This window comes from Rutilus rutilus (assembly GCF_951802725.1).
Source record: "Rutilus rutilus genome assembly, chromosome: 6".
Taxonomy (NCBI): Eukaryota; Metazoa; Chordata; class Actinopteri; order Cypriniformes; family Leuciscidae; genus Rutilus; species Rutilus rutilus.
The window spans coordinates 11,704,851-11,727,394 of NC_140214.1; the positions used below are offsets into that span (position 1 = coordinate 11,704,851).

Below are 22,544 nucleotides of genomic sequence, written 5' to 3' on the forward strand. Positions count from 1 at the left end.
ACAGAAACGGTGATGCGTTGAACACACTGTTCTGATGACGCAAGAGTTGCAACTAGCAGCTGAGAAGGCATTCTTTGTGTTCTTTGTGAAGAATTTTCTGAGCCTGATGAAGTCGGTATAAATATGTATAATACTACAAAATTTGCCCGATGTTACAGTTACTGCACTTGCCGCCCAGAACAAAAGCAATCGAGTGAAGGGATTTGTGGAAACTGAAATGGAAGCACACATCTTACCTAATTCAGACTGAAACACATCTATTTAGTATACTGACTTTATTTGTAGTTCATACTGTTTTAATACCCTGTATTTTCTTTCTCATTTTTAGGAAAAGCACTTAATTACCATTGTTTATTTCTATACCAAATGTCATACACTTGCAATGAAGTTAAAAATATAACCAGCATCATTATGTTGATATCCTATATTTTTACAATAAAACTTACGACAAACATGTCTTCTAATATCCTCAGTTGTTGCGTAGGCCTATACCAAGCTGCATCGAACACATTTGTAAATTACTTTCTTTGAACCCATTGTGCGAGTTCACTTTAATACCGCGTGCTTTATATACATGTTGCTGCTGATTGGACTGCAGTTCTGACACACCCACCAAACAAGAGAAAACGTATCTCAAACCCCGTTGCACACCTATGGTTGCACACCGGTGCACGCCGTTTCCAGGAAACATGACGTTCAACCCGGAAACCGTAGCAAAACGTTGCGCACCGTTTTGAACTTGAACGTGCCCCACTACTGATTACCAGGGCCCCAAGGGGAGAGAGGGCCCTTGAAAAGTCTGGAATGTATTTTATTTTACCTGGATATTTTCATTTCCTAATTAAATTTCCTAATGAATGTCAGATGAAATGTAAAGTTAGTGTATTGGCTGAATAACTTAGTTGATTGACTGACTACATTTTGTATACAAAAAGGTAAAGACTATCTAAGGTCTCACGGTCCCACCCTGCTTGTGCCAAATGGTTTAGTCCATCTGCACGCATTTTGTTTATTTTAGTTAGTTGAGCATATGGTGGAGCGCAAACTTCTGCTGTAGTAGGCTAATGTCTTTCTCAAAGACAGCCAAATTAGGTCACCAAAAAAAGAAAGGAAAGACAGGAGAAGGAAAGAAAAAAAATGAGGGTAAACAATTGGTAGCCTAACTGACTTCTTTTCAAAGTAAAGTGAGCACAAACTAGAACACGAAATCTACAATGCTAAATTGCTTGAATATCTCCGCGATCGTTAGTGCTAAAAATTAACAGACAACCCATTGAAAGAGCAGAACATATACTTTCAGATGATAATTTATACATGTAATCTGAGGTAAAGGCTAAATAAATAAACTGTACACTAACAATGCTGTTTGCAAACAACACATCATTATAATCGCCTAATTTTAAACATGTTTAATTTTAAATTAATAGGCTATAATATCTAAAATTAGCAATAATAGGATAATCAGTGTTAGGTAGCTTGGTAGCTCATCGGTAGCTACATATCATGTCAACATTATATTTATGTCAAATTTAGTAGAAGCAGATCTTAACATTGTGAAACACATAGATAGCCCCCAGTTTCAGAAACTGTCACATCAGGGAGTGTAGCAACAGACCCTTCATCCTCCTCTTTGGATTTGAGTAACATGGGGGCCTATCAGGACTGCCTAGGGCCCGAGATCTTGTCCTATACGCCCCTGCAGGCGTGATCACAGCTCCTCCTGCGTGTTCGTTGTTAATTATCCACCATAAATGCTACAGACAGAGTCGAGGCGTGTTTTCTGATTGGCGTATCAGTGATGCTAACACGAAAGTGAAACCAAAAGCGAGGCACCGCTGGTTCGGTTTGGGATTGGTTACTGGACAAGGTTTCCAAGAAATCGACTGTTTAACGTCAACTCCGCTATAAATCCATATGGGCGGATACTGAAAAAATTATAAATAAGACCTGCGATTCCGTTCAGTGCGCTGTGACTGAGAAGCATCGTGGACGAAAGAGAGAGCATCGGTATCTATTATCTCATCACAGATTCGAGACACTTTTTACATTTAAGGTCATGTAAGTGAACTTTATTTTCTTTATTTCTTTATTTTGCATTTATTCAAAATAGGTTATATAATTGTAAATCAGTGCAAACATTTTAGGCTATGTAATCAGTATGCTGCTGATAATATAATCAGTTTAATGTCCATTCAAGACTTTTAATTGTGCAGTTACATTGTGACATTGTGTATTCACACAATGTAATTTTTATTGTCATATATTCTTAATTATATTTTAATTTATTATATAACGTTATTATTTAAATAATTATTATTTAACGCTATTAATTATCTAAATATGTGAATATCTTTTTTCTTTTTTGATAAATACATCCCTTTTGCCTTTGAAATATCTGTGGCAGATAACTGTTCCTATGAGACCAAACTTATTTTCCTTTTAGTATGGAAGCCTTTTAGGTAGCAATATTCAATTTGAAATGCAATATGTAAAATGGAAATGCATTTCTGTTTTTAAATTTACATTTTCCATTACATTTGTGCAACGTTTGGTGCAACATTAAAATTAAAATTAAATTAGGCCTATATAATTCACATTTGCCATTTCATACACTGGTTTTAATATGTAAATTGAATCCATATTTTAAAGCTTTATAAGTTGCAAAATTGAAATGAAAACGTATTACAGAACTGATTAGATATGTTTAACATGTTCAAGCAAAAACTGTAGCAAAATTATCATTTAAATGTTACTTTTCTTAATTGCATTTACACTCACAGTTAAGACATTTGCGATTGCATTTTCATTAAATGTCCCGCAATGATTGTAGCAAAATTCAATGAGCAAATTGAAAATGCATTCCTAGCCGATCACGTCCTCGCCCACTCCCACCCTGTCAATCACTGCGTGAAGGCGGGGCTCGGCAACAGGTAAAATGTGTTAAGGTGTTGGAATGAAACACGGCGGCGGCAGAGCTGATACGAGCGTTATATTCACTGGCAGAAGATGTGGGCCGTGAACAGAGAAATGGTAGTGTTTCCGAAGATTATTACTCCTCTGCAGGTGATAGACAGTTGCTGGAACATCTGGGAGAATGTTCTGCTGTGCTGTTGTTGTCTGATGCTGGACTGAGTTAATGATGGTTTTGTTTTGTATAAAATATTCTCATTGTCTGATACACATTATTTTTATTCTTATTAGGCTACTATTAACTATAATTACCCAATAATGTTGGAGATCCTTTAGGTTTTCCTTACACATGCAGGCCTATTACTCTGAGATCACAGAATGAAGGGTCAAAATCAAAGCTAGCGAAAAATGTGACCGCTCTTTAATTCTTCATAACTGACTGTAATGTTCAATAAGTGACTCATGTGATGTATGAATGACCATCTCCCATTTCTATTTGATTAAGCATATTGATCAGATATTGATAAATCTATAGGTAGGCTACAGTAGGGTCACCGAATCTGACGGGTCAAATTCATAGAAGACCTAGGCTAGCCTTTTTTTGGGTGAATGTGGAGCAGGTCGGGGGGCTGGTGACGCCATCGTCTATAATTCAGTGTCTAATAATTTAAAAACCGAAGCAGCACAAATAAACTTTTACCGCCAAAGACGAAGCACAAACAAACACAACTATTTTGTGTGAATGTGGAGCAGGTCGGGGGGCTGGTGACGCCATCACCTGTAATTAAATGTCTGAAACCGAAGCAGCACAAACAAAGCTTTAAACGGCACAGACCTCAGAATGACCTACAAATATTTTAATAATTACAACTTTTAATATCTAAAAAACCTAAGCAGCACAAAAATAAAATAAAATCCAGCACAAAGTAAAAATGATTGAGCCTATTTTGTCGACATTTTGCATTGGGTGGGGGCGGGGCCAATTTCACGCAGTGATTGACAGGGTGGGAGTGGGCGGGGACGGGATCTGCTCAGAATGCATTTTCAGTTTGTGCATTGAATTTTGCTACATTGCGGGACATTTAGTGAAAGTGAAATCGCAAGTGTCTTAACTGTCTGTGAGTGTAAATGCAATTAAGAAAAATAACAGGGAACGAGTGTTGCGTAACCCTGCCATGCTTGTATGGGGTGAGATTTCGGTCAGAATTCTGCGCGCGCAAGGTCACATTTTGAGCGTGCAAAAGGGCATTTCGCACGCGCGTGAACTGAGTTTTGCGGAGAAATGTTCGTCTCGCAGATAAGAAAATATTGCGAGCGAACGAAAATCAATTTTGCATTTAAAATAAGTATTTGGATGTGCGCGGACGTTCTCTTTCGCGTGTGCAAGTTTCACTTTCTTGCTCCTTTCATACCAGCCGTGAGCGCTCTCTAAGCGCAGACGGCTCGCTTGCTCAACACAACCCAGCGTTACAATATGCCATAATTCCAGCCAATCAGAGATGAGACTGCTAAATTCTGATTGGCTGGCTTGAAAACCAATCACAAGACTCCCTGCATCACCGACTGCGGAAGAGAACCTGTGCAGTTGAGTAAAGTTGGCAGTAAATTCACAGATTCTAACTTCCCGGGTCAATAACTCGTGAGCTAACCGTTGTTACTGCACAAATAACACCTCTTTTTAATCGTAGTAATGTAGACAAGCAGCTACAACCTAATTTTCCTCCAAACAAGCTTTCCCTCGCAGTGGACAAAATACATTGATCTCTATGCGCAGGCGGCAGAGAGACAGATCCGAAGGGACCGTTTGAAAAGTGCAAAACCCAAAAAGCGTTACTACGAAAACAGTCAATAACTTCACTGTCACACACTATAGTGTCATCAAATTCAGTTCACACATCACTGATGTCCTGATGGTTATACTACAACACTTATTTTGGATTTTTTTTGTTTGTTTGTTTTTTGTTGTTGTTGTTGTATATAGGCTACAATTGTAAATTTATGATTTTTTTTTAATGATTTTTATGAAAATATTCAATAACTTCACTGTAATTCACTGTATTGTTGCCTAATTTAGTTCACACATCACTGCTGTCCTGAAGGTTATACTACAACACTTTTTTTGGGAAAATATATATTTTAAATTTTATACAATTGTAAATGTATAAATTTGATGATTTTTATGAAAAATATTCAATAACTTTACTGTAATTCACTATATTGTTGCCAAATTCAGTTCACACATCACTGCTGTCCTGAAGGTTATACTACAACACTTATTTTGGTAAAATATATATTTTAAATTGTATATATTGTAAATGTATATTTTTTATGATTTTTATGAAACATATTCAATAACTTTACTGTAATTCACTGTATTGTTGCTAAATTCAGTTCACACATCACTGCTGTCCTGATGGTTATACAACAACACTTATTTTGGGGAAAATATATTTTAAGTTGTATATACAATTGTACATTTGTGATTTTTTTTAAATGATTTTTATGAAAAATATTTAATAACTTTACTGTAATTCACTGTATTGTTGCCAAATTTTGTTCACCCATCACTGCTGTCCTGATGGTTATACAACAATCGAATCTGTGAATTTACTGCCAACTTTACTCAACTGCACTGGTTCTCTTCCGCAGTCGGTGATGCAGGGAGTCTTGTGATTGGTTTTCAAGCCAGCCAATCAGAATTTAGCAGTCTCATCTCTGATTGGCTGGAATTATGGCATATTGTAACGCTGGGTTGTGTTGAGCAAGCGAGCCGTCTGCGCTTAGAGAGCGCTCATATGGGGTGAGATTTCGGTCACAATTCTGCGCGCGCAAGATCACATTTTGAGCGTGGAAAAGGGCATTTCGCACGCGCGTGAACTGAGTTTTGCGGAGAAATGTTCGTCTCGCAGATAAGAAAATATTGCGAGCGAACGAAAATCAATTTTGCATTTAAAATAAGTATTTGGATGTGCGCGGACGTTCTCTTTCGCGTGTGCAAGTTTCACTTTCTTGCTCCTTTCATACCAGCCGTGAGCGCTCTCTAAGCGCAGACGGCTCGCTTGCTCAACACAACCCAGCGTTACAATATGCCATAATTCCAGCCAATCAGAGATGAGACTGCTAAATTCTGATTGGCTGGCTTGAAAACCAATCACAAGACTCCCTGCATCACCTACTGCGGAAGAGAACTAGTTTTTTTATTTTTTATTTTATTTTTATTTAGTCAGTTCAAATACAAAAACATTTCAGTACAATGCAAAAAAAACCCCAAAATGGTTACAAAGTATTGACAATACAGCTCAAAATATTTTACCAAAATAATAATAATAATAATAATAATTATTATTATTATAAAATAAACATAAACATAAGAACAAATACAAAAATATAAGTATAAAATATCAGGGCATTTATATGTATTTGAAAAGCTTTAATATTTGTATTGTTTTTATAAGCTTTTTATTTTGTGATCTCATGTTTGAAAGAGTTTCAAAATATATTGTTAGATCAGTGTTATAGAAGGCAATATACCGTAGGAGGTTTTCTTTTGAGTTATTCTTGTCTTATGAATATAAAATTTCGCCAAAATGATAAAAAGATTAATTATATAATTTTGTTTTTCAGAAAAAAAAGGGTTTTTGAAACAAAGTAAAATGTCATGCGGGTCTAAATCAAGACATCTGTTCATTTTTTTTTGTCATATCTATTTTAAAGTCAGTCCAAAAAGAAATTGAACATTTATTTTTATATTGCCCTTTTTCTGTCTTCAAGTGATGTGTTACAAAAAGTGCACTTATCACAAACAGCGTGAATATATCTACTAATGGTTGCATTTACAGGATAGCATCTATGAATCATTTTGTACATTACTTCTTTGACTTTATTAGAAATAATAAACTTATAGGGCATAGTCCAAATGTTGCGCCAAGATATACAATAAGGTTTAAGCCACTTTGATTTACATGGAGGACTGGATCCAACATTAAAGGAGTTTCTTATAAAGTTGTTATTAAAACCTTTATCAAATAAAGAGAGACCATTTACAAAGAGTTGAGGATTTTGTAAAGATGTATTATTGATATCTACATCTGAAAATTTGTTTAATATTAGTATGCCATTAGGAATAGCCTTAATTACTTTGTTAAATTCTTTTTCATTTACAAATAAACCATATTTTGAAATAAAATTAGGGTAGGTGTAAAATTGCCCATTTTTGTCAATTAGTTGGCTAACAATTAAAATGTTGTGTTGGACCCAATTCTCCATGTACAAAGATTTTTTATTATGAATGATATTACTATTGTTCCATATAAAACACCGTAAATTCACAGATTCGATTGTTGTATAACCATCAGGACAGCAGTGATGTGTGAACTGAATTTAGCAACAATACAGTGAATTACAGTAAAGATATGTTTCATAAAAATCATAAAAATTATACATTTACACTTCCGGTTTGGCAATGTGGTGTTGAGACGCACGGTGTCGAAGCTCCGCATTATTTCATGTAATCTCTTCAGAATACACCCTATTTTATCAGCACTTCGTATTCCTTTAATCTTTTTTGTATGTTTGAAAAATTCCGCCTTCGGAATATTTCACTTAAAATGAGCAAGTCTACGAGGACGGGAGGTAAACAGCAGTCTCAAGTTCAACATGCACAGGCCTCTCAAGAAAGCAGCAAAATGGCGGAAAACGAGCCCGAACCTGCACATCTCACAATCGAATCTCTAGTCAAAGAGCTCGAAAGATTCAGAAAAGACATGACCGGGGAGTTTGTTGCACTTCTAAATAGTTCTCTGGAACCAATTCGATCTTCAATTGAATCGATCGGTACGACCCTGACAACACAGGCAGTGACCATAAGCGAGATGGAATCGGGTCTCTCAGACCATAGCGACCGAATAGCTCAGCTCGAGCATGATGTAAGCGCTGTTCAATCAAAACTGACGACAATGGAAAAGGAAAACACGGCGCTCAAAGCTAGCGTAGAAGATCTGATTTCTCGCTCGAAGCGGCAGAATATACGAGTGGTAGGCCTTCCTGAGGGCCTTGAGGGAAAAAACGCACGAGAGTTTATGACTAACCTGCTTTCTGAACTCCTCGGTGACTCCCTTACAGAACCACCTGAGCTGGATCGCGCCCACCGTAGCCTACGGCCCAGACCTCGTGCAGAGGAATCTCCACGCCCGCTGATTATCAGATTTCATCGATACATCGTGAAGGAAACTGTCATGAATTGGGCTAAATCCCACAAAGTCATGTCTTACAAGGGCCACAAAATCAAGATGTACGAGGACTTCAGCGCCGAGGTGGCGAAGAAACGAGCGGCTTTCAACAAGGTCAAGAGCCTACTTTATCAGAAAGAAGTGCGCTTTGGTATGCTGTACCCTGCTCGCCTTCGAGTGAGTCGTAACGGCGTGGAACGGATCTTTGATTCCCCTGAGGCAGCGGAGTCGTTTTACCACCAAAACTTTCCTAATTAGGTCGTGGACTATACCCGTGTCCGATTTGGGATGGTAAATTCAACAAGTACAAGCTGCTGTAAATAATTTAAGGTCGTTGAGCTCTTACTGTACTTTCGATTAGCCTTGTTTTTTTTTTTTTTTTTTTTTTTTTTTAATGTTTTCTTATCATCTACTTGGTTGTTTATTTATTATTGTTATTATTATTATTATTATTATTATTTTTATATTTATATAGTTTCTCGGCGGATATCTAAGCCTTGATAGCTGCTTTAGGTGTATATCTAACTTTTAGGAGTTGACAGTTCTACGTGGTTAATCGGTTGTGAGAATTGTTGTTCTGGCTACTCGTCATGTTCCAAAAGACGAGCATCAGAGTTGTAAGTTTAAGGTTTTTTTTTTTTTTTTTTTTTCCTCTCTCTCTCCTTCTTTCCACACCTTTTATTTACTCGTCTCAGACTCCTTTTTTTTTTCCTTTTCTCTTTTATCCTCACGATAACAAATGATTAGTCCTAAAGTGAACATAGAGGGGTTGGCTGGTCATAATGTCAAATTTGTTACTTGGAATGTTAGGGGTCTAGGTGGTCAAATTAAAAGGTCAAGGGTGTTCTCACACTTAAAGAGCCTGTCTTCGGATATTGTTTTTTTACAGGAGACTCACCTCAGGGTTAGTGATCATGTAAGACTACGTAAACCATGGATCGGTCAAGTTTTTCATTCAAACTTTAATAGTAAATCTAGAGGCACCGCAATTGTAATACACAAACGTATAAAGTTTGTCCCACACAACGTAATATCTGATCCTGATGGGCGCTACGTAATAGTATCCGGGATTTTGTACCAAACACCTGTTATATTAGTTAGCGTTTATGCCCCTAACTTTGATGACCCTGCTTTTATGACCTCGCTCTTTTCCCATCTTCCAAATCTGGATACCCATCACCTTATTTTAGGTGGGGATCTTAATTGCACAGTCAACCCAAGTCTAGACCGCTCACAGCCCAAGTCATCAGCTCCTACGTCAATGTCTAGATCCTTCTCATCTCTAGCAGATCAGACGGGATGTGTAGACCCTTGGCGCTTTCTTAATCCAACTGCAAAAGAGTTTTCTTTTTTTTCAAATGTTCATCGTGTTTATTCACGTATTGATTATTTTTTTATTGACAAGGCTCTCTTATCTCAAGTTAAATCTACAGAATATTCAGCGATAATTATCTCAGACCATGCCCCACACATTTTAGACCTCTCTTTCCCACAAAACTTGTGTAGACATGCTGGAGGCTGGAAGCTCAATACTGGGTTGTTAGCTGATAAAGAATTTTGCGATTATATTTCTAATAACATAGATTTTTTTTTGGAAACCAACAAATCAGAATCAGTTTCACCATCACTTCTATGGGAAACATTTAAAGCTTTTATACGTGGGAGGATAATTTCCTTTAATGCTTATTGGACTAAAGCTAGGAAATTAAAACAACAGAAACTCATTGATAAAATCTTAGAGATAGATAGGCTAAATGCCAGGTCACCAAACCCTGTTTTAGAGACACAACGGCTAAAATTACAAACTGAATTTGACTTATTGACAACCAACAAGGCAGAGTTTCTGCTAAAACGCACAAGAGCAACCTATTATGAGCATGGTGATAGAGCTGGTCGTCTGTTAGCATCTCAGCTCAGACACCAAACTGCTTCTCAGTTAATCACACAGGTGTATGACTCCTCAAATAACCTTATTAATGATCCGGTTAAAATAAACTCAGAGTTTTCTTCTTTCTATTCTAATCTTTACAAATCTGAAGCTAACGTAGACATTGCTGCTATTCAGTCTTTCCTTTCCCAATTAGAGATACCTAAGATTAGTCCTGATATTGCCGACAGCCTCGACGAGCCTATTAGCCTGGAAGAGATAACCTCCTGTATCCTAACTATGAAAAATAATAAAGCTCCTGGCCCTGACGGCTTTTCTGTTGAATTTTTAAAAAAGTTTTCCACTCAATTGTCTCCCTTATTATTAGATTTGTACAATCACTCCTTAGATCAAGGCTTCCTATCATCATCCTTAAACCAAGCTTTGATTTCCTTAATATTAAAGAAAGACAAAGATGCTAAACTTTGTGGCAGTTACAGACCTATTAGCCTAATTAACAATGACATTAAATTACTAGCTAAAGTATTGGCCAAACGCTTGGAGGCTCATCTCCAGTCAATTATATCAGAAGATCAAACTGGCTTTATACTTGGTCGTCAGTTGTCTTCTAATATACGTAGACTCCTAAATGTTATCTTTACTCCATCTTCATCAAAGCCAGAAATGGTTATCTCGCTAGATGCGGAGAAGGCTTTTGACCGGGTGGAGTGGGATTATTTATTTATGGTTTTACAAAAATTTGGGTTTGGACCTAAAATAATTTCATTGATTCGTCTATTATATTCCACTCCATCAGCTTGCGTGAAAACTAACTCTGAAAGGTCCCCTTATTTCTCTCTTTCTCGTGGCACCCGTCAGGGCTGCCCACTTTCGCCTCTCCTCTTTGCCTTAGCTATAGAGCCTCTTTCTATAGCATTAAAATCGTCTTCAGTGTTCTCAGGTATTTATAGAGGAGGAAGGGAGCATCGTGTATCACTGTATGCAGACGACCTCCTGCTATATGTCTCAGACCCTCTAAACTGCATAGATAATATAATGCACCTTTTGAATGAGTTCGGATTAATTTCAGGTTATAAGTTGAATTTTGCTAAGAGTGAGTGTTTTCCCATAGATGACTTGGCGAAACAAATTCCTCCAGCTATGCTCCCTTTTCACATGTCCTCTACAGGTTTCCGCTATCTAGGGGTTCATATTTCAAACTCATTCAGGTCATTGCACAAAGAAAATTTTACTAAATTAATAGACCGCATTAAAGTAGATCTCCAGCGTTGGAACAATCTTCCACTTTCTCTAGTAGGCAGGATTGAATCAATCAAAATGAATATTCTACCAAGAATACTTTTTTTATTTCAGACTATTCCTGTTTTTCTTCCTAAATCTTTTTTTAAATCATTCGACTCCATTATATCCACATATATTTGGGCTGGTAAGCCTCCGCGTGTAAACAAGTCAACTCTTCAAAGAACCAAACAGGATGGGGGTCTCGCTCTTCCAAATTTTCTTTTCTATTATTGGTCAGCTAATATTCAGAAATTATATGCATGGTGTAATTCTCAGAATATTGATTGGTGTATAATGGAAGCTAACTCCTGCTTATCATCCTCATTATCGGCATTAGTTTTTGATCCCAATTTGAAACGGCCTTCTAAATACACCACCAACCCAATTGTGCTTTCATCACTCAAAATTTGGAAACAGTTTTGTCGTCATTTTAAATTAAACTCATTGTCCACCTTAATGCCTATTTGCGGTAACCATCTTTTTGTTCCTTCTACTTTAGATTCAACTTTTGCCCAGCTCAGAGAGAAGGGCCTTGTTCTATTTCATGATTTGTTTCTTGATGATCATGTATTTGCGTCATTCAATGATTTGTTGAGTAGATTCAAAATATCTAGATCCAATTTGTTCCGCTACTTTCAATTGCGTGACTTTGCTAAAGCACACTTTAATACCTTCCCTCACCAGCCAATGAAAACTTTAATTGAAAATATAATGTCTCTCCCGAAATCGCATAGCCATATCTCCTCAATTTATGGCTTGTTACGATCTTCGCAATTCCCTCCTCTTTTCGCACTCAAGGGAACCTGGGAGAGAGAGCTGGGTCTGGAGCTTGACATAGAGCTGTGGAATAATGCTCTAGCTAAAATTAACTCTGTCTGCATTTGTGCTCGTTTGAATCTTATTCAGTTTAAAGTTGTTCACAGAATTCACTTCACCAAAGCTAAATTGAAGAAACTTTCTTTAATAGAAGATGATAGGTGCAATAGATGTTCGCTCTCCCCAGCAGATCACACTCATACATTTTATACCTGTCCTAAATTGTATTCATACTGGTCTTCTTTTTTTGATACACTGTCAAAGGCTCTCAATGTCTCTGTGAAACCCTGCCCAATAATTGCGATTTTTGGAATGACACCGGTTGATGGCTTGTACAACAAACGTCATGCTGATATTATTGCTTTTGCTTCATTGGTAGCCAGAAGACGAAAACTGTTGCATTGGAAATCTTCATGCCCCCCTTCTAATCTTTCTTGGCTGAAAGACTTAATGTCCTTTCTACATCTGGAAAAAATCAAACACTCCATCAGGGACTCTGTTGACTCATTTTATAAAGTGTGGAGACCTATTATCTCCTTTGTTGAGACTGTACCTTCACTGGAGACTTGACTTTTGTTTTTCATTTTTTGTATGTATGTGTGTGTGTATGTATGTATGTTTTTTTTTTTTTTTTTTTTTTTTTTTTTTTTTTTTGTGTGTGTGGGTGGGTGTATGGGATGTTTTGGGTTGGGTAGTGTTAAGAGTGTTCTGTATATTTGTATACATTTTCTTTACTCATTCTAATGGTTGAAAAAAGCAGGTTGTGTTGTTTTTCATATGTCATGCACATTGTCATTTAAAAACCTGCCTAATAAAAAAAAAAAAAAAAAAAAAAAAAATTATACATTTACAATTGTATAAAATTTAAATTATATATTTTCCCAAAATAAGTGTTGTAGTATAACCTTCAGGACAGCAGTGATGTGTGAACTAAATTAGGCAACAATACAGTGAATTACAGTGAAGTTATTGAATATTTTCATAAAAATTATACATTTACAGTACAATTGTATATACAATTTAAAATAGGCCTATATATTTTACCAAAATAAGTGTTGTTGTATAACCATCAGGACAGCAGTGATGTGAACTGAATTTGCCAACAATACAGTGAATTACAGTGAAATTATTGAATATTTTTCATAAATAATAATCATAAAGAATATATGCAAAACGATATTTATACAAAATAAGTGTTGTTATAAAAAGAGGTGTCATTTGTGCAGTAACAACGTTTAGCTCACGAGTTATTGACCCGGGAAGTTCGAATCTGTGAATTTACTGCCAACTTTACTCTCAAATGCACTAGTTCTCTGAATCCGCAGTAGGTGATGCAGGGAGTCTTGTGATTGGTTTTCAAGCCAGCCAATCAGAATTTAGCAGTCTCATCTCTGATTGGCTGGAATTATGGCATATTGTAACGCTGGGTTGTGTTGAGCAAGCGAGCCGTCTGCGCTTAGAGAGCGCTCACGGCTGGTATGAAAGGAGCAAGAAAGTGAAACTTTGCACACGCGAAAGAGAACGTCCGCGCACATCCAAATACTTATTTTAAATGCAAAATTGATTTTCGTTCGCTCGCAATATTTTCTTATCTGCGAGACGAACATTTCTCCGCAAAACTCAGTTCACGCGCGTGCGAAATGCCCTTTTCCACGCTCAAAATGTGATCTTGCGCGCGCAGAATTGTGACCGAAATCTCACCCCATACGCTCACGGCTGGTATGAAAGGAGCAAGAAAGTGAAACTTGCACACGCGAAAGAGAACGTCCGCGCACATCCAAATACTTATTTTAAATGCAAAATTGATTTTCATTCGCTCGCAATATTTTCTTATCTGCGAGACGAACATTTCTCCGTAAAACTCAGTTCACGCGCGTGCGAAATGCCCTTTTGCACGCTCAAAATGTGACCTTGCGCGCGCAGAATTCTGACCGAAATCTCACCCCATATGCTTGTGCTACTTCTAGTTCGCTTCAGATCGAAAAACCAAAGAACAACCTCTGGTCTCTGCCTTTATAGCCTATAGCCACGCCCACTCTGGCGCGACGTGACGTGCACGGGCGCCCGCGCCCTCATTGGTGCTTCGTCACGGGCAGACCCTGGATAGGTTGCAGCAGAGCAACCAATAGGCGCGCGAGCTGCCTCGCCTAGGTCTGCTTATGCAGAAATGCGTTTTAAATGAATGCAAAAATCAAGGATAATTTTTTGGCTTCAGTATTCTCGAGAAAAGGGTTTTTCCCGTAGCGTAAGCTAGCTTAGGCAACACGAGAGTACTCTCGTAAGAGAACTTAAACTTCTTACATTACATTACATTTGCACTCCTATTCCAGACAATTTTTTCAGAGGTGAGTTTACAACACCCACTTTGCGGAGATACGCCCACACAGTTGCGAGCTTGCGACGTGACGTGATTTGTGGCAGCGTTGTCACGCAGCTCTGCTCTGAAACTCAGGCTGTTTCTCAATTCCAAGAACGCAGAGAACGGACTTGTGTTCTCGTGGAGACCAGTCTTGCCAAGCTTCCTTGGAAGAACGAACTCGGAACCGGCCGCAATGACTTCTGGGACACCAGGCGAGCTAGCTCAAGTCTTCATTCGATGCATCCTCGGTATCAAGAACACATCCGGGTTCTTTCATGCGTCCTCTGTACTTGCGTTCTTGAGAATTGGGTCTGAACTTCGACGGTTAATGATGACGTAAAACGAGAACACAAGGACGCAAGATCGCTGAAGAACGCATATTGAGAAACACCCTCAGACTGAGCGAAAATGAAGCTTCGCAACCTTGCAACTTAAAAAAAAAGCCTGGAGGGAGGGCTTTCTGCTCTTGGCCAATGCTTTGCTGTCTGCTGACGTACAGTCCAATCACAAGTCGTATTTACTGGAAAGGCGGGATTGACCGACTGCTCCGCCAATGACGAAAGCGCACAGGATACGCAAACAGGATGCACAGCTTTTTTAAAAGTTTATTTTATAAATTATCTTTAAAATAGAATATTCTGAAAAAGTGACATTTCCATTTTTGATGATTCACATTGGTATCAAAATAGGTAAAACACATTTCAAAGTTACATACACCATTATGTTTTTGTAAAGATCACATTAGTTAACTGTAGGCCTATAAATTACTTGCATGTTGTTTTTCTCTATCAGATTATAACAGATTATTATTTGATAACACCATTCAAAAGAATATTCAACATGAATGCCCCATTATGTTTTATGATTATTTTTATTTTTTTTAACTACAATTGTATTCATAAGTTTTATTGGCTTTTTTATTGGCCAGCAGCAGTCATTAAACAAACATAACATACACATAATATACACTAAATATTTTTTAGTTTTTGCCCCATGCATTCATGTTGAATATTTGATACCAAAACAATGTTTTTTGTGTGTTTTTTTATGCTTGTTTTGCATATTAAACTTTTTATAAATGCCACCTCTGATGCAGATTCTGTTTTCTCTGCAGTGGGAAATTTTTTTTTTGTTGATACTAGTAAATTTGATTGGTAAAAGCAATATAGTGACTTAAAATGTATAGAATTTGACTCGAAAGATGACAGTTATGGGGAAATTGCCTTTATAAATGTTTTTTTAAAAATGCAATGAGAATCAATTTGAGATTATTGGTTCCGAATAAATGACTTTTACAACACAAAAATTGAACAGTTTACTGAAGTTAGTTATTGCACCAATACAGTACTTGAGATTTTATTATTAGAACATTAGGCCAATGTACATGACTGAGTCGCTCGCTGTGTGAGGAGAGTGAGAGTGATTTGCCAGCTGAGGAAGGTGAGTCTCTCGCTGTGTGAGGAGAGTGAGACTGATTTGCCAGCTGAGGAAGGTGAGTCGCTCGCTGTGTGAGGAGAGTGAGAGTGATTTGCCAGCTGAGGAAGGTGAGTCGCCAGCTGAGGAAAGTGAGTCGCTCCGCTCGCTGTGTGAGGAGAGTGAGAGTGATTTGCCAGCTGAGGAAGGTGAGTCGCTCGCTGCGTGAGGAGAGTGAGAATGAGTCGCCAGCTGAGGAAAGTGAGTCGCTCCGCTCGGCGTGTGAGGAGAGTGAGTGAGCATGAGAATTTCGAGAGTGAGAATTTCGTCATTGGCGGAGCAGTCGGTCAATCCCACCTTTCCAGTAAATACGACTTGTGGCTGTACGTCAGCAGACAGCAAAGCATTGGCCAAGAGCAGAAGGCCCTCCCTCCAGGCTTTTTTTTAAGTTGCGAAGCTTCATTTTCGCTCAGTCTGAGTTTCAGAGTTTCAGAGCAGAGCTGCGTGACAACGCTGCCACAAATCACGTGAGTCGCAAGGTCGCAACTGTGTGTGCGTATTTCCGCAAAGTGGGTGTTGTAAACTCAGCTCTGAAAAAATAGTCTGGAATAGGAGTGCAAATGTAATGTAATGTAATGTAATAAGTTCCTCCCTTTCGAACCTCAGTTTTAAGAGTTTCAAAACTTTTTTTCACCTAATCGCACACCAGTTTTCAGATCACCATTTACAAGGTTTCAAATCTGGAAATCAAACTATACACTGGGAGAACATTGACAAATTCGAAACTCTGAAAAATTGTTTGCGCAACAGCGTAATTTTTTTTTTTTTGCAGTTCTGAAGAAGGAAATCTCAAAAACAACATAATGTTTGCAGAGATATTTTTCTTTTTTTACATTTTGCAAGCTTGCAAATCTTATTTTTCAATCTTGCAAAACTTTTTTTTTTAAGATTTTGAGTTTTCGAACACTTAGTTTCAACCTTTCAGAACTTTATTTTCAGTTTTGAATCATGGCAGGATATTAATCCCATAGAGATCGAACAAGAGAGTCAGTAAAATGATCCGAACTTCCCATCACTATTTTAAAGGCGCAATTGGACGAAGTCGAACTGGAAGCCATGTTAATCTTGGAATAATACGGCCACCGTAGGAGTTAAAACGCCCTAGGAATTGAAAGGAAAAGAAACTAATATTCACTGGGTAGTCATATACAATTTCACCGCTAGATGGGGGAAAATATCACACAGTGTAGCTTTAAATACGTAAGAATGAATAGAAAATAGGTTTTTAATGGCTATAACACAGAATGTAAATGGTACATTATATTTGAAAGTCCATGAAGAATTCATTGTTTTGAGGTATGTTGTGTCCACAGGTTTTATACATTTTGTTTACAGTATTCTGTTTACATTAGCCAAATGATTATTTTCCCCTTTAGCAAACAGGAAGAGCTAGAGAGAGCCAGCATGTCTAATGCCAGAACAATGTCTTCACCCATTTGTTTGGTGGAGAATGTGAACGGATCTCTCCGCGTCTGTAAGGATGCCATTGAGCTCTTGAGTAGAATCAAGGAGCCGGTGGTGGTGGTGTCTGTGGTGGGACTCTACCGTACGGGGAAGTCCTACCTCATGAACCGCCTGGCAGGACAACAGTCAGGTGAGAGAACTGTCTAGAAACGCTAACTTAATGTGTGAATATTAGCTACATCGTGCTGATAATAATAATAAAAACTCGAATTGTCTCAGGCTTTGCTCTTGGTAACACTATTGAGTCGAAAACCAAAGGCATCTGGATGTGGTGTGTCCCTCACCCCTATAAAGAAGGACACACTCTGGTGCTGCTGGACACAGAGGGACTGGGTGATGTGGACAAGGTGAGGACAAGGATTGAGCTGTAGATTTGTTCATATTGTTAAATGGTCGATGCTTTGATTTTGAAGACTCTGTGTTTCAGGGAGACTCTAAGAATGACGGCTGGATTTTTTCTCTGGCTGTTCTGCTCAGCAGCACTTTAGTGTACAACAGCCGTGGCACCATCAATAACGGTGCAGTGGAAAATCTGCAGTATCCTTTATTCTGCCACGTAACCCACATCCTCTTTCAAATATACAAACATACACTTTGCAAGATAAAGTTATTTCTCAATGTGCTGCAGCTACGTTAGTGAGCTCGCCGAGCAGATCAAGATCAGATCGACAAAAGCAGCAGACGAGGAGGAAGAGGATTCCAAATTTGCGCTTTTTTTCCCATCATTCATCTGGGTGGTTAGAGATTTCACCTTGGAACTGGAAATTGATGGAAAGAAAGTGACTCAGGACGAGTATCTTGAGTTTGCCCTTCAGCTGAAGAAAGGTATTTTAGACAGACATTCTATAAACATCAAGCACCAGTATGTGAATTTAAATAATTAGTCACTAAATATTAACAACAATAAAACAATGTTGACACAATCTTCTTTGGTGTTATTTTCTCCTAAAAACCAAATTTAGGTGTAAATAAGAAAATCAGCGACTACAACCTGCCCCGTCAATGCATCCGAACCTATTTCCCATCCCGGAACTGTTTCGTGTTCCCATCTCCTGCCTCGCCTGAAAACATGAAACGCTTAGAAAGCTTGCAAGAAAAGGACCTTGTAGCAGATTTTCTGGAGGTCACGGGTCGTTTTTGTGACCACATCTTTCAGAAGAGTTCTGTGAAAACACTGAAGGGAGGACACGGAGTTACTGGCAAATGTGAGTGTTTTACCAGTTTAAGTTATTGGAAATTTTCAGTGTTCAGAGTGTGAACTTCAGACCCATAAGCCTTTATATTTTTGAAAAGGTAAAATGTGTTTGTGTGCTGTCAGTGCTCGGGCACCTGGTTGAGATTTATGTGGATACAATCAGCAGTGGGAAGGTGCCCTGTCTGGACAATGCAGTGGTTGCTCTCGCAAATCTAGAGAACCAGGCAGCTGTTCAAGAAGCTTTGAAAGTCTATCAGAGTGGGATGGAAGAGGTAAGACACACAATTTCATATATTTAGTTAGCACTGTTACTCAGCAAACTGTACTTTACATATCTAAAGCTGATTTGATATAATGTTAAATAAAATGATACATAAACACACATATAGAGGTCACTTACAGCAGGCAATAGTTTAAATGATCATGTTATCCATTTAACATGTTAATATTCAGTAAATAAATAAAGCTCTGCCTTTGTCAAATTCACAGAGTTAGTCTTTTTTTATTTAAATACTTGAATTTAATTCTAACAGCCATTCAGTGACAAAGCATGCTGTTCTTTGCAGGTGAAGAACAAGTTCCCAGTAAATGTGGATGATATTTCCACGGAGCACCAGAAGTTCAGCAGTCTGGCCACCTCTGAGTTTATGAAACGCTCCTTTAAAGATGAAAAAGGAGAACACCTAAGAAAACTAGTGGTGAGTTTCAAATGCACAATTATATGCACACTCATTATAATGCAGCTATGTTCTTAAATATGCAAATGTTTGTTAATTTAATCATCATGCTTTATTTTGAATTATATTTAGCGTAAGTATTTAAATATTATCCTTGTGAAAAGAAAATATTTGTATTTTAGGGAAGTTGGAGGGGGGCGTAGATGATTATTTATTCCTAACCAATAACTCAGCTAGCATAACAGACTATATCCAGTGTGTATATTTGATGTATGTACCGTATATTAGTGTATGTATGCAGGGATGGGCAGTATTTCAGATACATGTATTTAAAATACGTATTTGAAATACAAAATACTATTTTGTATTTAAAGCCTTTGGAAAAAATAAAATGTAATTTGTATTTAAATACATTTAAGATAAGTATTTTTGTATTTTCAAATTACATTAAATACTTTTCGCCAGTCAATCTCTTTATCAGAGTATTGATTTTGTGCATCAACTAGTTCAGACATTCACTAGCTCAGCATTGGATCAGCGATTATAATTTTTTTTGGCATAAGGTGGAGAATGTCATGATCAATTCTACTTGTTGACTAAAGTTAAAATAGTGCATTATTCACTTCAGTTAACATGAAAGAATAAAAGAGCACAGACAAGTGGGAAAATAGCGTTAGCCAATCAGTCTTGACCGGTTGTTGATTTTTATCAACTAGCTTTTCAAATGTGTTTAAAGCATTACTGCATGTTAGGGCTGGGTGATATGACACTACATATCATAGCGATGATATAAAGTTTGAATTGATGGAACTTTTTCTAAATCGTTTACGTAAATGGGCCTATTTGTGGGGTAAGCAAATTTATCCGTACAGCTTTTAGTGGGCAGGAATTATTGGAATGTTGGAGTGGAAAAAGAAGCACTGATGAATGATACACCACAAAAATCTTCAGCTTTTAGTTTTATTGTACATAAAAAATTATAATAAAAAAGGGGTAAATAGTGTCAAATGTTAATTTTAATAAACATATAGAAACAAATAAACTTTACATACAATAAACATAAAATTACTTAAAAAGCATTGGACTACTTGCAACAACAAAACAAAAAATTCAGTTTATGCTGTGGAATCAAAACTGATATTGAGAATTGTGAAACCATGATATTGTTACTGTGAAGTAAAATTGAGATTTTTGTCATATCGCCCATCCATATTCTTTGTTAGATAGCAGAAAAGGTTCCCACAGTTTTACACACAGTATGATTTTTTTTAATAGTGTTCACCACAAGTAATAGACTACATTGTAACCAGAAATAAGTATATAAATGGCTGCTATTTTGCATAAGTTTATTTGTAATTGTCAAGAAAGAAAGAAAGAAAGAAAGAAAGAAAGAAAGAAAATGACAGAGAGGGCAGAGATGAGGTTAGGAATGAAAAGTCAGTAGGCCTATGTAGTTTCTTCATTCACTGCGACCTATACCTGCACTGGATGGCCAATTTCACATGTATTTTGTGTATTTTCAAAATACATTTCCATGTATTTATGCCCATCTCTGTTTGTATGTTTAGGAAAACATAGATGTTCACTATATAGGCCTGCTGAAAGAGAATGAGATGGCGTCAGAGAGAAAGTGCCAAGATCTGCTGAAGAATCTGTTCTCTGACATGAATAAACGGCTGCAGAATGGAGAGTACAGTGAGTCTGGAGGATATGAGCTTTACTGCAGAGACAGAGACGCCATCGTTGAGAAGTACCGCAGAGAACCCAACAAAGGTGTATCGGTGAGGACACTTTCAGTGTGTTTTTACGAAATGCTTCTTTAAATACACATAGGGTTATGAGTATGTCTATAGATGTGCTCTAAATATATATGTTTATGTGCAGGCTGAGGCCGTGCTGAACGAGTTTCTGAATGAGCGAGGAGCTGAAGCAAACAGTATTCTCTACACCGATAAAAAACTCACTGAAAACGACAGAAAGATTCAAGGTAATTCTTTACCAACCGTATGAATATTTGTAATTCATCAGGCGGTTTCATCCTATAGAATTTGTAATTGAAAAAATGCATAATGAAATGGAAACCAAACCCAAATTCTTCAAGCATCTTGAAGTTCAGATTCAGGAGGTTTAGTATCAGTTTAACACAAGGGCAGTTGTAGCCTAATGGTTAGAGAGTCACACTGGTAACCCGAGATTACCAAGGTTGCGGGTTTGATTCACAATACCAGCAGGAAACGACTGAGGTTCCCTTGAGCAAGGCATCTAAATGGCTGCCCACTGCTCTGGGTGTGTGTGTCCACGGTTTGCAGTGTGCGTATGTGTGTGTTCACTACTCACTTCTCCTAATGTGTGTGCACTAACTTAGATGGGTTAAATGCAGTGGACATAGTCACTTTCACCATTTCACGCTCCACTTTCACTTAGCATCATGTTTCACATCATTTCTCTCCTTTTTTTATTGTGACTGACAGAAGAAAAGGAGAAGAATGATCTGCTGGAACAGAAGTGTAAAGAAGAAGAGGAGAAACGCATTGAGAGTGAACGAATGATGCGGGCAGAAAAAGAGCGACAGGAGGACCAAAAGAGGCAGATGGAGGAGAAGTTCAAACAGGAGATGGAGCAGCGGCAGCAGGAGATGGACAGAGCCATTGACAGCAAACTGAAGGAGCAGGAGGAGATGCTAAACAAAGGCTTTAGGGAGAAAGCTGATTTTCTGGATGAAGAGATAAAGAATCTTAAAAAGGAAAAGGAAGAGAACAGTTCTGGTGGTTTTATGAAGGATTATCTGATGCCTATTATTGGAGCTTTATCAGAAATCCTTCCTTCCGTACTCCAATACAAGGTGCTGATGAAAGGACTCAAAACTAAATAAATACCCCTTCAGTGCAAATCACTGTTGAATTACGAATTTATTCATTTATAGTTATAGCTTATAAAACTCAATCATGCATAGGTTTCATTTAGTAAGATTATATTTAGTTTGAGTAGAGTCCTATTTCACATTCTTACAGTGTACTGTGTGCACAAACATTTTGTACTGTGTTGCTGGTTATGGGAAAATCCATAGTTTTAAGCATGTAGTAAGATATACAAGTTTGCCTGTATTTAGTAGACCTTCATTTCACATAGCCTACTGTTTGTGTTTGGATGTAACCATTGCATTCTTTAAACAATGTTACAATCACTAAATTCATCAGATTAAAATTCATCATTGTTTAATTTGTACGTTCATAAACCTTGAAGCTGTTGTCGT

At 37.6% G+C, this 22,544-nt stretch overlaps 1 protein-coding gene across 3 annotated transcripts; it reads left to right on the top strand.

Annotated features, from left to right (window-relative positions):
• Window positions 1-1,786: 1,786 nt before the first annotated feature.
• LOC311291597 (guanylate-binding protein 2-like) lies at window positions 1,787-22,495 on the top strand. 3 transcript variants are annotated; one of them, XM_084410710.1, is made up of 11 exons: window positions 1,787-2,058; window positions 17,332-17,549; window positions 17,639-17,766; window positions 17,847-17,956; window positions 18,048-18,244; window positions 18,382-18,624; window positions 18,738-18,886; window positions 19,181-19,312; window positions 20,860-21,072; window positions 21,176-21,278; window positions 21,763-22,495. In XM_084410710.1, the coding sequence occupies exons 2-11, from the start codon at window positions 17,360-17,362 to the stop codon at window positions 22,161-22,163; spliced, it is 1,866 nt and encodes a 621-aa protein (XP_084266836.1). In that variant the 5' UTR covers window positions 1,787-2,058; window positions 17,332-17,359; the 3' UTR covers window positions 22,164-22,495. The 3 variants fall into 3 exon arrangements, with proteins under 3 accessions (XP_084266836.1, XP_084266837.1, XP_084266838.1); XM_084410711.1 differs by lacking the exon at window positions 1,787-2,058 and adding an exon at window positions 15,878-16,104; XM_084410712.1 differs by lacking the exon at window positions 1,787-2,058 and adding an exon at window positions 16,295-16,422.
• The last annotated feature ends 49 nt before the right edge of the window (window positions 22,496-22,544 follow it).

Coding starts and splice junctions, on each gene's coding strand:
- LOC311291597 (XM_084410710.1), top strand. CDS start 17,360: ATGTCTAATGCCAGAACAATGTCTTCACCCATTTGTTTGGTGGAGAAT. Junction 17,957..18,047: donor GGTGCAGTGGAAAATCTGCA/GTATCCTTTATT, acceptor AATGTGCTGCAG/CTACGTTAGTGAGCTCGCCG. Junction 19,313..20,859: donor AACACCTAAGAAAACTAGTG/GTGAGTTTCAAA, acceptor TTGTATGTTTAG/GAAAACATAGATGTTCACTA.